Below are 20,792 nucleotides of genomic sequence, written 5' to 3'. Positions count from 1 at the left end.
TGAGTAAACTGTGGCATAGAGAAGCTAGTCGCTTGTCCGTCACAGAGTCAGTTTCAAACCTGAGACTGGACCCTCCCAGGCATGTGGCCTAAGCCCGTTTTCTTCTTGGGTGAGAAAACAGATCAGAGAGGCCTGGTGATGTGGCCCAGGTCACGCAGTGCTGAGGGGCAGAGTTGGGGAGCCAGACCTAGGGTGGGTCTGGGACCCCAGACCTGCACGGCTCCTCCCCAGACGCCAGCTCTGGAAGTTAGGGAACATTCAAAGGCTTCCAGTCAGCTCCTGGCACTTGGGCAGGGTCCCAGAGGCCTGTATCATTTCTGTTAGTTCATGGTTACATTTGAGCTGGGTGTGAGTGGGGCTGGCCGGCAGGGAGGAGGGGGCTGGGGGCTGGGACGGAGCCCCTGGGTGAGCAAGACCCAATAATGCCAGCAGTGGGTGGGCAGAGCTGCAGGGAGGGAGATGGAAGAATAAAAATAAACTCTCCTGGGCACCCGCCCAGCCAGGCAGAGAACGTCCTCTGTCTCCCCTCCACCGCCCATGTCCAGAAAGTGGCCAGCCCCTCCTTGCCCTGCCCATGACTCAGACTTGCCTGCGGGGGCGGGGCCCTCCCCCACCTGGAAAAGCAGCTGCGTTTCAGAGAGTGCACATCACTGTACCTTTGGGAAGGAGAGGCACCGTAGAAGACCACCAAGAGCGACAGACCCCTTCAGATGCGACCTTCGCCACAAACTCCTAGGGTATCCTTGGGAGACCCCTTCTCTCTCAGCCCCAGTTTTCTCACCTGGGCAAGGGGTCTCAAAGGAAGCCGTGCTTCGTAAAGTGTCAAAGGCTGTAGGAAGGTGAGGGGTGGTTCTGACCGGCATCTCGAAGCTGCCTATGGAGATGCGGGGGACAGCAGTTGGGGGGCGTGGGGACACAGACACCTAGAGGCTGTGTGGGCCAGCCAGCACCCTCCACGGCCTGACAGCAAGGGGTTCTCAGAGGACTGAGGTCCCTTCCTGCTCAGCATCTGGGCTTCCTCCTCTGGAAGAAAAAGCAGGACGTGGCCAGGCACAGTGGCTCACGGCTGTAATCCCAGCACTGTGGGAGGCCGAGGTGGGCGGATCACCTGAGGTCGGGAGTTCAAGACCAGCCTGACCAATATGAAGAAACCCCATCTCTACTAAAAATACAAAAATTAGCTGTGCATGGTGGTGCAAACCTGTAGTCCCAGCTGCTTGGGAGGGTGAGGCAGGAGAATCACTTGAACCCGGGAGGCGGAGGTTGCAGTGAGCCAAGATCACACCACTGCACTTCAGCCTGGAAAACAAGAGCAAAACTCCACCTCAAAAAAAAAAGAAAAGAAAAAAAAGAAAGGGTAGAGGGTTTAGGCAGGAAAGGAAAGCCCCAGGGCATCTTGCCTAATCCTTGTCTATACTACACAAATGGGCCAGGTGACCCCAGCGAGAGGGATGGGCTTGTCAAAGTCATGTCATCGCAGAGCAGTGGAGCTGAGACTTGGCTCCGGGCTGAGTGGCCCTCTCTCAGGAGGAAGCTCTCTAGTTGAGGACGTGCTGTGTGCCTGTGGCTTTTTATGCATTCCCACACAATCATTTCGAAAGGCTGGGGTTCTGTGCCCCCCTTTACAGATGAGGAAACTGAGGCTCAGGGAGACAAAACTTGCCAAAGTTATTTCAGTGGTTAGTGGCAGAACTAGGCCTGGAGCCCAAGCCAGGGGACCCCAGGTGGATGCCTTGCCCTGCCATGCCAGCCCTGCCCACCCCTAGCTCATGGCTACTGCTTCTCCTTCCATAGGCCCAGCACCCAGCGAGGAGGCCGGGACCAAGGCCCGGTTTCCACTGCAAGACGCTGTGGAGGAGGGTGGCTGGACGGCCGCCGTGGTGGACCAGCAGGACTGCGCCCTCTCGCTGCAGCTCACCACCCCCGCCGACGCCCCCATCGGCCTGTATCGCCTCAGCCTGGAGGCCACCACCGGCTACCAGGGCTCCAGCTTCGTGCTGGGCCACTTCACCCTGCTCTTCAACGCCTGGTGCCCAGGTGAGCCACGCTCGCCCTGCTCACAGCATCGGGGTGGGCGGGGCTGGACCCACCCATGAAGGCCACTGGATCTGGGAAGAACAGGGGTAAGAGACACACAGAAAGGGGACTGAGTGAGGCCCACTGTGCCCCAGCCTCACAAAACCCTCAAGACATGAGGACTCCTGTTATCCCTGTTTATAGAAACAAAATGAGGCTGAGCGTGGTGATCTGGGCCTGGAATCTCGGCGCTTTGGGAGGCTGAGAAGGGAGGATCACGTGAGGGAGCCAGGAGTTTAAGACCAGCCTGGGCAACAGAGCAAGACCCTGTCTCTACAAAAAAAATTTAAAAGTAGCTGGGTGTGGTAGTACGTGCCAGTGGTCCCCGCTAATTGGGAGGTTGAGGTGGGGGGATCACTTGTGTCCAGGAGACTGAGGCAGCAGTGAGCCATGATGACAACACTGTGCTCCAGCCTGGATGACAGAGTGAGACTCTGTCTCTAAAAAAATAGAAAGGAAAGGAAGCAGAATGATACGTCCAATTCCACATATTTACTGAGAGACTTCACTCACTGTTTGAGGCCTATATGTTCCCAGGCCACTGTCAACTAGGGCTTGGCCGTGCCTTAGTTTCAAAAGCCTCCCATCAGGAATAAGGTGCCCAGCTGATGCCCAGGTCAGGGCACCATGTCCTGCATCTGATCTGTTTCATGGGCCCGTGTTGTTTTTTTTTTTTTACTTTCTTTTTGAGATGGAGTTTTGCTCTTGTATTCCAGGCTGGAGTGCAGTGGTGTGATCTTGGCTCACTGCAACCTCTGCCTCCCAGATTCAAGTGATTCTCCTGCCTCAGCATCCCCAGGAGCTGGGATGACAGGTGCCTGCCACCACGCCTGGCTAATTTTTGTATTTTTAGTAGAAATTGAGTTTCACCATGTTGGCCAGGCTGGTCCTGAACTCCTGACTTCAGGTGATCCACCCACCTCGGCCTCCCAAAGTGCTGGGATTACAAGTGTGAGCCATCACACCCGGCCAAGGTGGGGGCCCTGTTTTAAATCTCACCCAGACTGGTTTGGGGAAGGGAAGCGGGGAGGTGAGGTTGGAGGGCGGGCTGGGGTGAGGCGGGTGAGTAGGAGCAGTTTGACTGCCCAGCTGCCTCCTTACGCACCATCTCGTCGGGCCTCTCCACAATCCCAAGGGGGAGATGTCAGCGTCCCCACTTCACACACAGGAAACGCAGGCTCAGAGAAGTGAAGTGGTCTTTGGAATCTCTTTCAGTAAATAAGTGGACAACCTTGGACAAAACTAGAAAGTGAGAGGGGAGAGTCTGGAACAACGGAAACTGACTTGAGCCGGGGGAGGAGCCAGGGGTTGCCAGTCACCTCCCCAGGCCTCGATTTTCCCATCTAACTATCAAGGCAGTCGGATCTAATGGTCTGTTTCCTTCCTGCTCTAATGAAACAAAGCAGGGAGAGAAGCCTCGTAGGCCAGGACCCTCCTGGGAATCGGTGTCCCTCCTCAAAAGGGCAGAAAGTCTGGCCTCCCGGCTGTTAGACAGCCACCTTCTTGCTGAGCCACTGCTTAATTTTTTTTTTCTTCTCTATTTTGAAGCACTTTATATTTGAGCAGAAAGCTTTTACATTTTTCTCCTTTCCATATTTTGATTTTATTTCCAATAGTAGTAAGCCATGATAGCCTTCTCTTTAGAAAAGCTTCAAGACCAGGTGCAGTGGCTCATGCCTGTAATCCCAGCACTTTGGGAGGCTGAGGCAGGGGAATCACTTGAGCCCAGAAGTTCAAGACCAGCCTGGCCAACATGGCAAAACCCACCATCTCTATAAAAAATACAAAAATTAGCTGGACGCGATGACACACCTGTAGTCCCAACTACTCAGGAGGCTAAGGTGGGAGGATCACTTGAGCCCAGGAGGTCGAGGCTGCAATTGGTTGGGATTGTGCCACTGCACTCCAGCTTAGGCGACAGAGAAAGCCTCTGTCTCAATAAAATGGGAAGGGAGGGGAGGGGAGGGGAAGAGAGGGAAGGGGAGGGGAAGAGAAAGGAGGGGAGGGGAGGGAAAGGGAGGAAAGGGAAGGGGAGAGGAGGGAAAGGGAGGGGAGGGGAGGGGAGGGAGGGGGAGGGGAGGGGAGGGAAGGGGAGGGCTTCAAGCCTATAGAGAAATGGGCCCCACCTTGACCCCTCCTCCTTGGGGGATGCCATTGTTAGACATTTTGTGGGGGCTCACCTCCTTAGGTCAGTCTGTATGTGCCTGGAGAAATTGCTGTATTTTACAAGTATCTCTGTCTCTCTATCTCAAACATAAAAGGATCCCACTGTGTACATCAACCTACATCTTGGTTTTTTCCCCTCGAGAGATAGCGTGAGGATCTCTCCACATTGGTCTGCATACATCTGCTCATTCATTCTTTTTTTCTTTTCTTTTCTTTTCTTTCTTTTCTTTTGAGACGGAGACTTGCTCTGTCACCCAGGCTGGAGTGCACTGGCGAGATCTTGGCTCACTGCAACCTGCACCTCCCAGGTTCAAGTGATTATCCTGCCTCAGCCTTCCGAGGAGCTGGGACTACACGCATGCACCAACATGCCCCGCTAATTTTTAGTAGAGGCAGAGTTTCACCATGCTGGCCAGGCTGGTCTCGAATTCCTGACCTCAGGTGATCCGCCCACCTCAGCCTCCCAAAGTGCTGGAATTACAGGTGTGAGACACCGCACCAGGCCACATCTGCTGATTCTTTCTAAGGGCCTCGAGTGCCCTGTGTCTTGCCCATGTGGATGGTCCAGCCCCCACTGATGGCCACAAGGTTGTGCCCAGAGGTTCATCACACGCAGGGATGGTGTGTCAATGAGCACCCTTGCTTCATACCCTGTGGCCAATGAAATAATTTCTTGGGACAGAAGTAGCCTTCCTAGACCCTACCATAGGCTTGTTTTGAATTTCAGTCCATCTGCAGAGGGTCGCAACTAGTTGGCAGCTCTGCTAACGAGACAGGAACTTGCCGACGTCCCCACCCTTGTCCATGCCACAGGGTTTCAGAGTTCAGGGAATGGGGAGCGTGGTTCTGGGGGATGGCTCCCTTCCTCCTACTTGGCCTCACCCAGCGGGTTGGAGTGGCGGTCAGCCAAGCGGCACAGTGACTAAAGTGACCCACATCCCAGGGCGGGAGCCGTGGAGCTTGTGATGCAGAAACAGGAAGTTGGACCAGGGTGAGCTCAGGGCCGCTGCAGGAGGAAATCAGTCTGGTGGGTGGGAAAGGTGTGCCTGGAAAAATGGGACCCTCCTGTACCTCAGCTCCAAGACCAATACGATCGAGTGCCCGTTGTGTGCAAGGCTTCACGTCCCCAGGGCCCCCACCTTTACCAGATGGAGACCTGAGCTGGGGACGTCACAGTCTTGGCATCCTGAGCCGGAGTGCGGGCAAGTCAACAAATGCTGACACTCATTCTAATGTTGAAACACTGTGGGTTCTCCTTTCTCTTTCACTCTTTATCCCACATCCCCCGGCTGCTGCAGAGCCATTGTAGTTCATTGACTTCAAGGTTAATTTTTATAGAAGTTTCCAGAGCCAAAGAGCAGAATACTCAAGAGATTTGGCCTCTTTCCCGTTTCTCCTCACTATGATGAAAGTGCGCTGCTGGTCGCTGCAGATGGGCATGACAAAGCCCAGGGGTCTGGGGGTCCGGCAGCTGCTTCCTTCCCGGGCCAGCTTCCCCATTAGACCCAGCCGGCACAGTGCCTGGGGCCCGAGAAAGTTTTAGGGGCCCGTGAACATGTTTTAATTGATTTTAAAATCACAAGAAAAAAACCAACATTTAAGTTGAACAATAGGTTCTAATATGTAATATTGAGATTGCTGTCATTAACCAAGGCAGTCATAAAATTCAGTTACTTTTTTTCTAATGGAGGAAGGAATGCATGAAGTCAAGAGGGCCTGGGACTCCCCAAAGTCATAATGGGGCTCCAGATTGCTCCTTCTCACCCTCGGTTTCTTCATCGGTGAAGAAGTCAGTAAAGCCAGTCTGACCTTTGGGCTCCTACCATCTAGCCCCAACTTCTTCAGCCCCCTCTTTTCCCCTCACTGGCCACCGACAGCTAAATGCCCTGCATTTTCCAGCAGCCAAAGCTTTGTGCTTTTTGGTCCTCTGCTTAGAATGCCACCCTCCAGGTTCCAAGTCTCTAAACCTTAATCATTTTTCAAGACGACATTCAGATGCCACCTCCTCCAGGGAGCCCTCTGTGACTCCCTCAAGCCGGATGGGACCCCACCTCTGCTGAGCTGCAGGAACCCTTTCTTGGCCGTCCCCTCTGCTACTGAGCTCTCTTTACCTTGAGTCAGGCTCCTCCCTCATGCTACTCAGGGCTTTAGTTTCCAAAGCACCTTTCAGATCTGCATTTTGTGCTAACACACTGAGGTGTTAAGGTGGGCAGAGAAGGCAAAGTAGCCTGCCCAGGGTCACACAGCAAATGAGGATCAGGAGTTTCCTGACTCCTGGCCCAGTGCTCCTCCATCTCTAGTCTCAGTTTTGCCAGCTATAAAATATTCCTGAGCCTTAGTTTTCCCATCTTTAAAATGGGACTTTCAAGGATCCCTTCCTCATCAGGCTCTTCTGGAGATTAAATGTAATAACACAGATCATACATTTATCACAGGTCCTGGCACGTGCTGAGTGTCAGAGAAATGGCGGCCTTTGTTGTCACTAACCGATAGCACATTATCTCATTGATGCGGGATTATTCATTAGTGGTTACTTTTTCTAATTAAAAGAAGGATGTATCCCTGAGACACTGGCTTGGCCCGGGGAGTTGGCATCCTTGACCGCCAGGTTTGCAGTAACCCTGGGCCTCACCAGACCCAGAGCTGAGGCCCCTCTCTTCCTGCCCGCAGTGGATGCTGTGTACCTGGACTCGGAAGAGGAGCGGCAGGAGTACGTCCTCACCCAGCAGGGCTTCATCTACCAGGGCTCGGCCAAGTTCATTAAGAGTGTACCTTGGAACTTTGGGCAGGTAAGCCCACACCCTGCCTCTCCCAACCATCTCAGGTCCTGTGTGTCTGGGGACAGCCAAAGCTGCACAGGTGGGAGTGAGTCACAGAGTCACCCACTTCATGCTGTCAGCGATGCAAAGGCCCTAAAATGGCTGAAGGTTTAGAGAGGGCCAAGGCTGGCCTGAGGTCACACAGCACAGGTGGCAGCCCTGGATTTAAGGTGGGGAAAGAACTAGGAGAGCCTTTGGGAGCTGGGAAGTTGGTTGGTATTGTGGGAGGGGGAAGAGGGAACAGTAAAGCTCAAGTATTGAAATAATAGGCAGCACTTGAGGGCACTCACCATGTGCTAGGCATGCGTAAGAAGGGGCTTTAAACCCTCACCCAGATCAGTGGTCCTCAGGATCACCGGGAGGGTGTTAAAACACTGGGTGGGGGCTGAGAATTTGCTTTTCAAACAAGCTCCCAGGTGATGCTGATGCTGCTTGTCCAGTAACCATACTTTGCGAACTGCCGATCTGGTTGTATCTGTTAGCTACTGCTGCATAACAAATGTTGGAAATAGATGTTTGGTGCCGCAAAGAAAAATCAGCACTGAGACAAAGGATCTTTTAGCAATGCAATTTTTATTTCCTGGACTGCAGGATGGGTGGTCTCATTAGCCATCTTGCCACAAGAGTACAATGAACAAAGGAAAACAGATACATTTATCCCTTATGCATTTGGGGTCATCCTTACTGCTGTGTCTGATCTCCGTTGGCTGGAGCCAGACCTCACAATTTAAACTAGAACCCGATTGGCTAACGACTTAAAACTTTTCTAAACAGTTAAAAGCCATGGAGAGCTGGGACATGCCTGTGAGCACGTCCAGCACAGATATCTTGGTAAAATTAGAAGGACATAGAGTGTACTACGTGCCTGTAAGCAGGGCCTGTTTAACAGTTACATAGGATAAGGCTTAACAAAGAGTTCTCAGCACACTTATGATTTATTCTTCAACAAGAAAGGAAACTTTAAAAAAGGAACTTTTCTACTTCCCACAACAAACAAGCCCGAAATTTAGGGGCTCAAAACAACAATCACTTATTATTTCTCACAAATCCATGGGTCAGCCATGCATGCTGTCTGGGCTGGGCGTGGCTGGCCGCAGCTGATGGCTCATCTCTGTCTCACATGGTTTCTCCCTCTCCGGCCGGCCAGCCTGGGCTGGTTCTCTAAACCAGTGATGATATATTTCATTTATCATCCAGTGACCTGTAAAAAGCTGGAAAAACTCACGAAGCAAGAACCATTGCACCCCTGGCCACTCAACCTCCTGGTGTGTTAGGAGGTACCGGCCTCCTGGGGTGGGGTTCACCCTGAGGCTTCCCCCAGCAGCCTCTGCGTCAGGTTCAATGTTCAGGGCTAGAGGATCCTGCCCCGAAACCATAAGGAAATCTTCCCTGTATAATCTCGGGCTCTGACCAAAGTTTTCTCATCTGAATATTGCAATGATAATTGCAAAACTCTGCCCAGTAACCCTGTAGCCTGCTGTGGGATGTAAATGAAACGGTGGTATGACCGTGATGCATAAAATACATCAGAAAATGAATTGGCTTTTATCTTTTGGGGCTTTTTATTCTCTCTTGAGAAAGAGAACAAAGCCAAATTCTTCCTATATTTCCCAAGGTCCTGTTTTGTATCCGGGCTTGTGCTGGGCTGTGGGACATGGCCCTTGCAAAGCTTCTGGAGGTGATCACAGTCCAGGAAGACAAGACCTAGAGAAGGGAAGGAATAACAGCCTATGGGTGTCGGGGGGGTCTTGTTGAAGTAGGGAACATTTGAGCTGGGCTTTGAAGAACAAGTAGGAGTTTGCCAAGTAAGGAGGTGTGTGCACGATATACTAGGCCAAAGGAACTATGCAAGAGCTCAGAGGTGGGAAAGTTTATGTCGTGCCTGAGAGGTAGGTTGTAGCTTGGGGCATACCTTGTGTGTGAAGGAGCCCCAAGAGATGAGGTTGGAGAAGCCAGCAGTGTCCAGAGTGTGAACAGCCCTGAACATCAGGGCTGATGGCAATAGGGAGCCACGATGGTTCACACCACAGAAGGCTACTGTGCAGCTTGGAGGGAGATCTGGACCAGGAAAGGACCACAGAGAAGGGGGGAAGAGAGCAGACAGAAGGGCCCCTGAAGGCGGGTAGTCCAATGGAAGGTGACAAGAAGGGGTCCTGCTTTTGAGAAAGATGACATTTGAATGGCAAGGATGAGAAGGTGTGAGCCCTGCAGAGAGCGGCAGGAAGAGCATTTCGAGCAGAGGAAATAGCACGTGCAAGGGCCCTGGGGCAGTGAGCCTGGGCAGAGTGTCCCCGGGGGGCCCTGGGGACACTGGGCTGCCCACTCCATGGGCTCTGCTCCAGATTCCCAGATCTCCCCAACCAGGCCCTGGATGAAGACTGTCACCCCCTTGTCACAAATTCACAGCTCACCCAGTCATTATCCCACTCCATTTCCTCCTGGGCCATGAGAAGCTGCCACCAGAGAGATTTGGGAGACTCAGCCGGAGCCTCCCAGTCTGCTGTGTGGGACAGAGCAGAAAACAGCTGCTGGAAGCTTCAAGGAAGGCTTCCCAGCTCCCTGTTTCTCCTCTTGTTTCCTCTAACACAGTTTGAAGATGGGATCCTGGACATCTGCCTGATGCTTTTGGATGTCAACCCCAAGTTTGTGAAAGACGCTGGCCGCGACTGCTCCCGCCGCAGCAGCCCCATCTACATAGGCCGGGTGGTGAGCGGCATGGTGAGTGAGTGGCAGGGCCCACAGGTGGCTCCCACAGGCCCCTCCCCCACAGTGGAGACACAGGCCATTCACTGTGCTGGGGGCGGTGTGGGTACCTGGGAGATGGGTAAGTCTCAGGGAAGAGGCCTTATATTGGAAAGACAGGATTTGCACAGATGAGGGTGATGCTGTGAGGTCCCCAGAGCCATTAATTTACTCATTTCTTCAGCAAATATTTATCAAGTACCACCTGTGTCCTGGGCACTGGGGAGAAGCCGAGAACAAGACCCGTGTGGCCTCTGACTTCATGGAGACTGTGTTTCAGGGGATGGAGGGAGGCGACTGACACTAACCCAAATCCCCCGTGAATGAGCCGTCATCAATGACGGTGCACGCTCCGAAGGAACCCGGGGTGTGAGCGCGTCGGACCGCAGCGCGCAGGCTCAGGGAGGGGCTGGGGGGGCTCCCTGAGGTGATACCCGGGAGAAGGGCGATCCAGGCAGAGGGCACAACTGTGCAAAGTCCCTGCAGAGGGAGCGACTTTGGGGGGTTTGAGGAAGGAAGGGAGGCCAGTGTGCCTGGAGCGGAGTGAGCAGGGCCCGCGGGTGCAGGGGAAGCCTCGGAGGTGGGCAGGGGCAAGACCAGACGGCCTCGTGGATCGTGGTCAGGAGGCTGATTATATTCTCGGGGTAATGGGAGCTTAGGGGAACACATAATCTGGGGTGGGGGACACAAGGGGGTCTTTGTAAAGCTTAGATCACACTGTGTCACTCCTGAGCCATCCTGTGCTCAGAGGACAGAGAGAGTCACATCCCCAGCATCGCGTTCAAGACCTTGACCCTGCCCCACCTCCTCCTTCCCCATCTCTCTGCTGTCCCCCAGCTCCAGCCCCCACCATCTGCCGCACACCGCGGTCTGTCACACACTGTGGCCCCTTTGCACCTGCTCTTCCCTCACACTGGAGCTCCCCTCCCCACCTCTCACCCCCTGCTGTACTTAGGCTCACCTGGGCAGCACAGCCGTTACCCCATCCCAGGCTCAGTCCCCATGCTGCCCCACTGGTCGCAGGTCAATTGCAACGATGACCAGGGTGTGCTGCTGGGACGCTGGGACAACAACTACGGCGACGGTGTCAGCCCCATGTTCTGGATCGGAAGCGTGGACATCCTGCGGCGCTGGAGGAACCATAGCTGCCAGCGCGTCAAGTACGGCCAGTGCTGGGTCTTCGCTGCCGTGGCCTGCACGGGTGAGCTGCACTCTGGGATGTGGGTCATGAGCCCTAGAAGGGCACAAAGAGCCTGGAGTAGGAATCAGGACATCCCTGCCCCGGTCCTGCCCCTGCCACCAACACTATCAATGCGCTGTGTGGCCTAGAGCCTGTGGTCACCCTCTCTGGTCCTTTATCCAATAGCCATCCCTCTGGCGGTTGCTAGGATCAAGGCTATCATTGGGAAACTGCATGGGCCCGGGGCTGAGAACTTGGGCACTGGAGCCACGCGCACCTGAGTTAAAAATCCCCACCCTCCCACCACTCGCTCTGTGTCCTTAAGCAAATGACTTCTTTCTGAACCTCAGTTTCCCCATCTGGAAAACGGGGACAACAAGACCTACCTCCTAGAGTGGGTGTGACACGAGGCTGCTCAGCACAGAACCTGGCCCCGTGTCGCTCTCAGCAAATCTCAGCCAGTAAGAACTGGAGCGTAGCAGTGATATCAGTGTCAAGAAGGAAAGCATGTTGTAAAACGCAGAGGGGGAAGGTAAAGCAATTTCAAACCAAAAAAGTAAAACCAATCTAAAACAAAAATCTTAAAAACATAAGGCCAGAAAATGTTGGCGATTGTTCCCGGGCTGTGATGGTGTTGACGAGAATGGGTTAGCATCACACACCGGCTGAGAATGTAGACTCTAGAGACGGCAGGATCGCTTGAGGCCAGGAGTTTGAGACAAGCCTGGGCAAAACAGTGAGACCCTGTCTCTACAAAAAAAAATAAAACGAAATAAAAATTAGGAGGCATAGTTGTGGGTGCCCGTAGTCTTGGCTACTCAGGAGGCTGAGGCAGGAGGATCACTTGAGCCCAGGAGGTTGGCTTCAGTGAGCTATGATCGTGCCATTGCACTCCAGCCTGGGCAACAGAGCAAGATCCTCTCTCAAAAAAAAAAAAAAAGAGCATAGACTCTGGAGTCGAGGCCTGGGTTCAAATCCTAGTTTTGCTTCTTACCTGCTGTGATTTACCCTTTGGCAAATCACTTAACTCCCCTGAACCACAGTTCCATCATATGTAAAATGGGCATGACAATAGTCACTTTATACTGGGATAGCTGTGAGGATTAAATGAATTAATACGTGTGAGATAGATGAGCGTGACAGTCATGCCCCTGTAGTCTTAGCTTTTTGGGAGGCTGAGGCAGGAGGATCACTTGAGCCCAGGAGGTCAAGGCTGCAGTGAGTCATGATTGCACCACTGCACTCCAGCCTGGGTGACAGAGCAAGACCCCATCTCTAAATAAATGAATGTGGGATGTGCTTAAAATGATTTTGGCTGCATGATAGAAAATACTTATGTGATGATGCGACTTATTGTCGTTACTATTATTATTACCAGGCTCAGGAAATCTAAAAGGCTGGTCTGGGATTCCCGGCTTTTCTGAGTCCAAAACCAGTGCTAAGGCCCAGGAAAGGGTGCCCGGGAGGCTCCCAGCACGTCCTCCACAGCAGCAGGCTGGGTCGGGGCGGCCTAACCGAGGTTCTCAGCTCGCCGTCCTTGCCTTCTGACCCCTGCCTCTCTGCCTGGGACTGCCCGTTCCCTGTGACCGCTGAATTCCTTTTCCCTGTGGTAACTCCCTCATCCCAGAAACTTCCCACCTCTGAGAGGCCTAAAACATGTCTTTTCAAAGAAGCCCATGGGTTTTCCTGGAGAATCCCCACCATCCAAGGCCTGGGTCCCCAGGCTCACCTGCAGAAACCTTTGTCACCCTGGGCTGTGGCCGCCTGAAGGTTCAGCAGCAGGTCCTGCCCTGAGCTGCCCACTCCACAAGACCAGGGCCGTGTCCCGGTCCCTGCAGCCTCTTCCCAGGCTGTGTGGGATGGAGCTGGGGAAAACTTGGCCAAGAAAAGGACTCTCCGAGCACCGTGGCCATGGAGTTCATGTGCGGAGCCAATGGTGAATTGGGCCATGAACTCTGGAGCTGGACCGCCTGGGTTTGAATCCAGCTCTGCCTCTAACCCCTGGGTGGACTTGGGCAAGAGAATTGATGCCTCCAAGCCTCAGTTTCCTCATCTGTAAAATGGAGACAGTGGCGAATGATCTCATTCACGGGAAGCTCTTTGTACCAGGGAGAGATCACTTAGCACAGTCCCCGGCTCCGGTTAGGCCGGGGCTGGGGGGTTTCCAGGGGAGCCTGGGATTCCGGCGTTCACAGCCAGATCCCTCGCTGTACTTCCTCAATGTCCATGAGTCAGCCAGCACTGATGGGCGACGTCTGCTGTAATGGGCACCGTGACACACTGTGCCGTTCCTGAGCGCCGTCTCAGTGCTTGCTCTGGGAATGGGCAGACGAGGCTCTGCGCACACCCACGGCCTCTCTCTGAATCACCACAAATCCCCACAAGCTGCTATTATTAGCTTCTCTTACTGAGGAGGAAATGGAGGCTCAGAGAGGGGCCTGTCTTGCCCAAGGTCACACAGCACGTGAGCGACACAGTCAGGCTCTGATCCAGGTGTCTTTGGTGCTGGGGCAGCCTCCTGTTAGACTGTGATGACGAGGCCTCCCAGGACACCATCCCTGGGGCAGGAGTGGCGCTTGGCTCCCTGGGCAGCAGAGACAGGCCTCCCCCGTCCTGCGGTCTATACACAGGCCCCTTGCATGGTGAGATAAGACCTGGCGTCAGGACACCAGCCTTCACTGACGGCAGCCTTGCAGCTGTGCTCTGCCCAGGCCTCAGGGGCACAGGAACCAGGCAGGAGGGGGAGGCCATAGCTGTTCCTTCCTCCCTCCTCCCAGCTCCCACCAGTCTCCTGGCAGGAATCCAGGGGCAACCGGTAAGCTCTTACCCTGGGCGACGGATGGTAAGCCCAGGGCAAAGGTGACATCCCTTCTTCCCGTACCCCAGATTCAACTGAAATCAAAACTAAAAGTCCCACAGATTATGTAATAACGTAATCTTGTTTCTCTTCATTTTTTAGGTATTTTTTCTGTGAATCTGTTATTTTTACAATACACATAAAAAGCACGTTTTAAAAATGAGGGAGTAAAAGCACCCATCATTCCATCTGCCAGAGCACCCAGGCCAAGATCCACGCCAGGGTTTTCCTCCTTCCCCTGCGCTTTTTCTCCCACCGCTGAGCTGAGCCCAGCTTGCAGATGCCAGTCAATGTCCCGTCTCTGTTTAATGTGTCTTTGCAACATCAGACCCTTTCCCAGCAAACAGGGCCTTGGCAGGAACGCAGGGCCCTCCCGACAAGTCTGAGGACTCTGGCCTGTGCTTGACCTGATTACAGGGCCACATGCATCCGTGTTCTCCTACACTGGGAAAGATGGTGCGTCCCCACTGGTATCACTAATGCACACAGAGATGGAACCAAGGCCCAAAGAGGTGAAGGGACTGGTCCCAGGTCACACAGCTGGAAGCAGCTGGGTCTCCAGACCCCTGTCCCCTCCTCTGCCTGTTCCACTGTTTGAGTCTCACTCTAAATCCCTATCTGGGGGAGAGTCAGTCATTCATTCACTCCTTCCCTCCCTCTTTCCTCTCCTCTCTCCTTCCTCCACTCCTTCATCCCGTTTGACAAAATAGTCAACGACAGGCCTGTGCTGGGCTCCAGGATGTAACATAAGACAGATCCCTCACTGTCCTTGGAGGACTAATTAAAGAATCCCTCACATGCCTATACACTGGAAAGGAAGCCGATCTCCACCATGCTGTGAATGCAAATGATGGGCAACCTGAACCTGGCAGTAGCCTTCCAGGCAGAGGGGATGGCAGACACCGATGCCCTGAGGCTGGCGGGAGCAGAGCCTGCTGGAGGCCAGTGTGGTGGAGCACAGTGTGCGAGGAGGGGGTCAGGGGCCAGACCCTGCAGGGCCCAGGGCCATGGGGAGCCGTGGACAATTGATCTGACGAGTGTTGACATCAGATGTATTGTATTGTATCGTATCATCGTATTGTATTGCATTGCCTTGTATTGTATTTTGAGACAGTGTCTTGCTCTGTCGCCCAGGCTGGAGTGCAGTGGCACGATCTCGGCTCACTGCAACCCCCACCTCCCAGGTTCAAGCAATTCTCCTGTCTTAGCCTGCCAAGTAGCTGGGATTACAGGCATGCGCCACCATGCCCGGCTGATTTTTGTATTTCTAGTAAAGATGGGGTTTCACCTTGCTGGCCAGGCTGGTCTTGAATTCTTGACCTCAGGCCTGCCTCAGCCTCCCAAAGTGCTGGGATTATAGGCGTGAGCCACTGTGCCCAGCTCTGATTTGTATTTTAGAGTCTCCTTCTGGCAACTGTGGTGTGAGGGGGATAGAGTGAACATGGGGTGACCAGAGAGGTGGGCGCCATTGTCCAGGCAAGAAGGGCTGGCTCATGTTCTGCCCACTTGGACAGTGGGTATACAGTGTCCCCTAGAATACAGATGGGCAGGCGGAGGCCCAGAGCAGGGCGGACATCTCAGGACCTCAGCCCATCCCCTCACCCCGCTTTCCACTCCTCCCCGACAGTGCTGCGGAGCCTGGGCATCCCCACCCGCGTCGTGACCAACTACAACTCGGCCCATGACCAGAACAGCAACCTTCTCATCGAGTACTTACGCAATGAGTTTGGGGAGATCCAGGGTGACAAGAGCGAGATGATCTGGTGAGGTTGGGGCCGGGGTGGGGTCAGAGCCCACTACAAAGGGCCCCACGGAGAGGACACCTGGGAGGGCTCCTTGGAGGAGATCACATTGGAACTGGGCCTTAAAAGTTGAGCAGGGTTTGAGCAGGCTTGGGGAGGGACAGCAGGAGCCAAGGCCTAGCGGGAAAGTCAACCACATACACGATGGGGCCTCGGGAGAATCATGCTGCTAATGTGTGGGGAGTCTGGACTGCCGCATTAGGGGGCCCGGGCTTGATTCCGAAGGCAACAAGTTGTCACTCCGGGCTTCAGAGTGGGAGAGGGCTGTGCTGACAACTGCCAGGAGGGCCAGAGGGGAAGAGATGGGGCAGGGGGCTGGGGCGTGGCCCAGCAAGGAGTGATAAGCTTTGAACGGACAGAAAAGAAGGGATGGAGCCAAGAAATTAGGAGGTCAGAGGGGCCGCTGAGAGGGGCAAGGAGCGGGAGAGGAGTTGAGAAGCGCTCTGAGGTGTAGCAGTGGGCGCCTGGCTAGAGGGGATGCTGTGAGCTGGGTCCCTGAGGGAGGAAGAGCAGGGCGGTGGGGAGACGTGCTGGACTGTCGGGGACGAGGCGAGCGTGCCTCTGGGGACCTGCGTGGGTGGTCTGCCCGTGGGAGGTGGCAATGGATATTGCTCATGTTCCGCTTCATCCCCCGCTCTCTGCTCAGGAACTTCCACTGCTGGGTGGAGTCATGGATGACCAGGCCGGACCTGCAGCCGGGATACGAGGGCTGGCAGGCCCTGGACCCAACGCCCCAGGAGAAGAGCGAAGGTGCGTGGGCGGGCACTGCCGCGTCTAGCAGATGGGGAAGCCGAGGCTTGGAGAGTTAAAGTGACCCAGCTGGAGGGAGGCAGAGCTAGGAGCTCACCCGGAGACCACTGACGGGTCCACGCCAGGGAGGGGGACCTACTTACATCTTCATAGCACACTTCCTGATCATCTCAAAAGCAATTCACATGCATTCTGGAAAGCAGGAAATACAGAGAAACACAAAGAAAAACACCAAATAGCGTCTGTCCTCTCGCACTAAAATAAGCAGCATTAACAGTCACACAAGCCTCCACTGATTTCAAATCGCATGTTTGTATGTGTGTGTCTATATACATACATACAAACATGTAAACACACACGTGTGTATATAAACATGTTATCTATATGTATGTACACACACACACACAGTACCTGTGTGTTTAAAAGAGAGAATACAAGCAAGACAAAATTTTGTGATGCGCATGGATGCTTTCTAAGGAATTTTTAAATGCATAAAACATAATGCACAGAGTTATAAAGAAAACCAATTTCATTAAAATACAGTTATCACAGTTTTAAAAAATAAAGTTATGATATAATAATCTGTGCTTCTTTATAGAAGATCTAGTGATGGAGCCAGTAAGTTCCATCATAAAGCGGTAGAGATAATTCATGAGCATATGTGAATTTCCTGCTGTCAACTGTGACAGCTGTAAGATCGTAATGACCATGCCTGTGGTTCTTAGGAGTCCTGCATGCTCCTAAGGCTGCTGCGGCTCGTTTCCTGCTTTTGCAATTGAAGGAGGTGCTGTAGTGAAAACAAAGATACCCTTTTTTCCCCCATCCAAGTTCATGGACCCCTGAATTCCATTGGTAGTGCCTCAGGGGAATCCATGGACCCTGGTTTAAGACCTCCAGCTATATGGAGCCTTTTCCCCCAGCTCTATCCACTTCTCGATAAAGCATTAGCATTTCTCCAGCAGATGGGTTTCTGTGATTTGATTGTTATTGAACGTGACCATGGTCCATCACGTGGACGTGCTAGACTGTACCTATCCAGCCTCCAGTGCTCAGCATTGAAGTCTGCGGGCAGTGTGGGGCAGTTATCAACCACACTTATGTAAACAGCAGGCACCCGTATGCACTTGGAGAACACACACGCCCTGAGGTCAACCGCATGCAGGACACTGAGTTCCACTCCCAGTACGAGCAGGAAACGAGACAGATGTTCTATTTGCTAACATGTTGCCTGCCCTTGGCTCCATAATTTCCTTAGGATGCCTGGGATACGTTTCCATTTTATTTATCAAATACTTGCATAGCATTTAGTATAGGCTAAGAGCTTTACATCTATAATTCATGAATGCTCATTAGGTGGGTCGAGATCTTATCTCCACACGAAACTGCTGCTTCCAGAAGTGAGTGACTGACCCAAAGTCACCCAGCTAATAAGAGGCTGAGCTGAGGCTAGGCACAGTGGCTCACACCTGTAATCCCAGCACTTTGGGAGGCTGAGTGGGTGGATCACGAGATCAGGAGTTCAAGACCAGCCTGGCCAAGATGCTGAAACCCCGTCTCTACCAAAAATGCAAAAAATCAGCTGGGCATGGTGGCAGGTGCCTGTAATCCTAGCTACTTGGGAGGCTGAGTCAGAAAATTGCTTGAACCCAGGAGGCATAGGTTGCAGTGAGCTGAGATCGCGCCACTGCACTCCAGCCTGAGTGACAGAGTGAGACTTGGTCCCCATCCCCCCAAAAAAAAAACTGAGTTGGGATTTGAAGCTTAAAAGTTGTGCTCCAGAGCCCCTACTCTGAACCCTTGCCCTGTGGTGCCCTCCTGGAAGTGGAGTCCTGTCAGAGGGCTGCATGGAATTGAGGTTTCTGGCCACATGTGGCTGAATTGGGGAGGGTTTTAGAGGATGCCACCCAACCTTCACCCAGGCCCATCCCTTCCCCTTTCCACCCCTGCCAGGGACGTACTGCTGTGGCCCAGTTCCAGTTCGGGCCATCAAGGAGGGCGACCTGAGCACCAAGTACGACGCGCCTTTTGTCTTCGCGGAGGTCAATGCCGATGTGGTGGACTGGATCCAGCAGGACGATGGCTCCATGCACAAATCCGTCAACCGTTCCCTGGTCGTCGGGATGAAGATCAGCACTAAGAGCGTGGGCCGTGACGAGCGGGAGGACATCACCCACACCTACAAATACCCGGAGGGTAGGTGCCCTGTCTCTCAGAGTCTTTATTATGACCTTGCAGATAAGCATCCTGTTTCCTCAGCCCAGCAGGCTCGTGTATGTGTGTGTGTTTTAACTGGTAGCCTACATACAGCAATGACCCCGTAGGCTGTACTCCATCTTAAGCAATTCCTTAGAAACAGGAGCAGACATGTCGAGGGGCAGTGGTAGAGGATTATTCTTTTAGGGAAAGAGTTTTATAGTCCACAGAAGGGTTCAACTCAGTTATTAAGACACTTGTTTTTAAGTTGATTTGACTCTTTTTTTCTTTTCTTTTTTTTTTTTTTTGAGATGGAGTTTTGCTCTTGTTGCCCAGGCTGGAGTGCAACGGCGTGATCTCGGTTCACTGCAACCTCCGCCTCCCGGGTTCAAGCGATTCTCCTGCCTCAGCCTCCCGAGTAGCTGGGATCAAAGGCATGCACCACCACGCTCGGCTAATTTTGTATTTTTTGTAGAGACGGGGTTTCTCCATGTTGGTTAGGCTGGTCTTGAACTCCCAACCTCAGATGATGCACCCGTCTCAGCCTCCCAAAGTGCTGAGATTACAAGCATGAGCCACTGAGGCCTTTTTTTTTTTTTTTTTTTGAGACAGGATCTTACTCTGTCACCCAGGCTGGAGTGCAGTGGCACGATCTCAGTTCACTTCAACCTCTGCCTCCTAGACTCATGCGATCCTCACACCTCAGCCTCCTGAGTAGCTATGTACCATCATGCTCAGCTAATTTTTTTTGTTTGTATTTTTTGTAGAGACAGGGTCTCAATATGTTGCTAAGGCTGGTCTTAAACTCCTGGGATCAAGCAATCTGCCCACCTCAGCCTCCCAAAGTGCTGGGATTACAGGGGCTGAGCTGCCACACCTGGCTGGTTGATTTGACTCTTAACAAAACTTCAGAAGATAAATATTATAGAGAGGCATGCATCTTAGAAAAATGAACAATGTCTGCATTATTAGGTTGCATATTAACAATATTTATCAGCAGTGGGACCTATAACCATAGGTGGGCAATTCCACACTTCAGTTATGAGGTATTTGTACTAGAGGGCTTTGAAAGTCCGGAGAGGCCACAAAGAGGTTCCTCGAATTTTGCAGTGTTTATTTTTGCAGCATTTGACATACAGCTGGGAAAGTGAACAACACGAAGGTGGACAGGGAAGAGAAGTGGGCCAAGATAAACCCAAAATTAATGTCATGAGTTCAATCAGACATGAGGATGAGGCGTCTTTCTGCTGCTAATGTTAAATCAGTTGCGGGGGAAAGGACTTGGTTGATTTTTTAAAATTAAATTTGAGCACATCCAACAGCCAATTCAATATGAGATATATATATATATATATATATATATATATATATATATATATATATATATATATATAATTTCTAAGCAACTACGAAGCACAGCAGGGCTCACAGAGGGGATTAAGAAACCATAGTTCCGCCGGGCACGGTGGCTCACGCCTGTAATCCCAGCACTTTGGGAGGCCGAGGCGGGTGGATCACAAGGTCAAGAGATCGAGACCATCCTGGTCAACACAGTGAAACCTCATCTCTACTAAAAATACAAAAAATTAGCTGGGCATGGTGGTATGTGCCTGTAATCCCCGCTACTCAGGAGGCTGAGGCAGGAGAATTGCCTGAACCCAGGAGGCGGAGATTGCAGTGAGCTGAGATCGCGCCATTGCACTCCAGCCTGGGTAACAAGAGCGAAACTCTGTCTAAAAGAAAAAAAAAGAAACCATAGTTCCTGCCTTGGCCTGGCCCTCGCTGACTTTCCAGGGCCACCTGACCATGCTCTAGCTGAAAGGGATAAAACAGAAGGAAAGGATGCCCTCCCCATCCTTGGAAGTCTAGAGCTTTAGATATGCACTAAAGAAATATAAATGCACCCAAGAACACTGGGAGGAAAAATCAAAGACACATAGGAGAGAGATAAATGGAATATAAGGAAGGGAACAATCGGAGACAGGAAGGGAAAGAATTTCAGGTACAAGTAATCCCTGTGCAAATGCTTGGAGGTAAGAAAGATTGTACTGTATTCATGCCTAGTATGCACCAAGCACTGTTGTAGGCACTGGATATGACATAAGGATAAGGAAAACACAGCCTTAGCCCTGAGCAGCTCAAGAAGGTAAGTCTGAAACAAAAAACAACACAGGGGAAGGAGTGGTCAGAGAGGGCTTCCCGGAGGA

General features: G+C 52.5%; 1 protein-coding gene across 1 annotated transcript in view; it reads left to right on the top strand.

The window, feature by feature from the left end:
* TGM2 (transglutaminase 2) overlaps positions 1-20,792 on the top strand; it is a 38,375-nt gene that overhangs the window by 7,348 nt on the left and 10,235 nt on the right. The window contains exons 3-9 of the mRNA XM_012455036.3: positions 1,795-2,037; positions 6,913-7,031; positions 9,651-9,779; positions 10,827-11,004; positions 15,468-15,603; positions 16,289-16,392; positions 18,343-18,585. Of these exons, the coding sequence (XP_012310459.2) occupies positions 1,795-2,037; positions 6,913-7,031; positions 9,651-9,779; positions 10,827-11,004; positions 15,468-15,603; positions 16,289-16,392; positions 18,343-18,585 (1,152 nt within the window). The remainder of the gene's footprint in view (positions 1-1,794; positions 2,038-6,912; positions 7,032-9,650; positions 9,780-10,826; positions 11,005-15,467; positions 15,604-16,288; positions 16,393-18,342; positions 18,586-20,792) is intronic.

Source organism: Aotus nancymaae, unplaced genomic scaffold, assembly GCF_030222135.1.
Source record: "Aotus nancymaae isolate 86718 unplaced genomic scaffold, 86718_ANA_hifiasm-v0.15.2.pri h1tg000029l, whole genome shotgun sequence".
Lineage (NCBI taxonomy): Eukaryota > Metazoa > Chordata > Mammalia > Primates > Aotidae > Aotus > Aotus nancymaae.
Note: the sequence above shows the minus strand (reverse complement) of the source record. Positions and strands in the feature narration are given on the sequence as shown.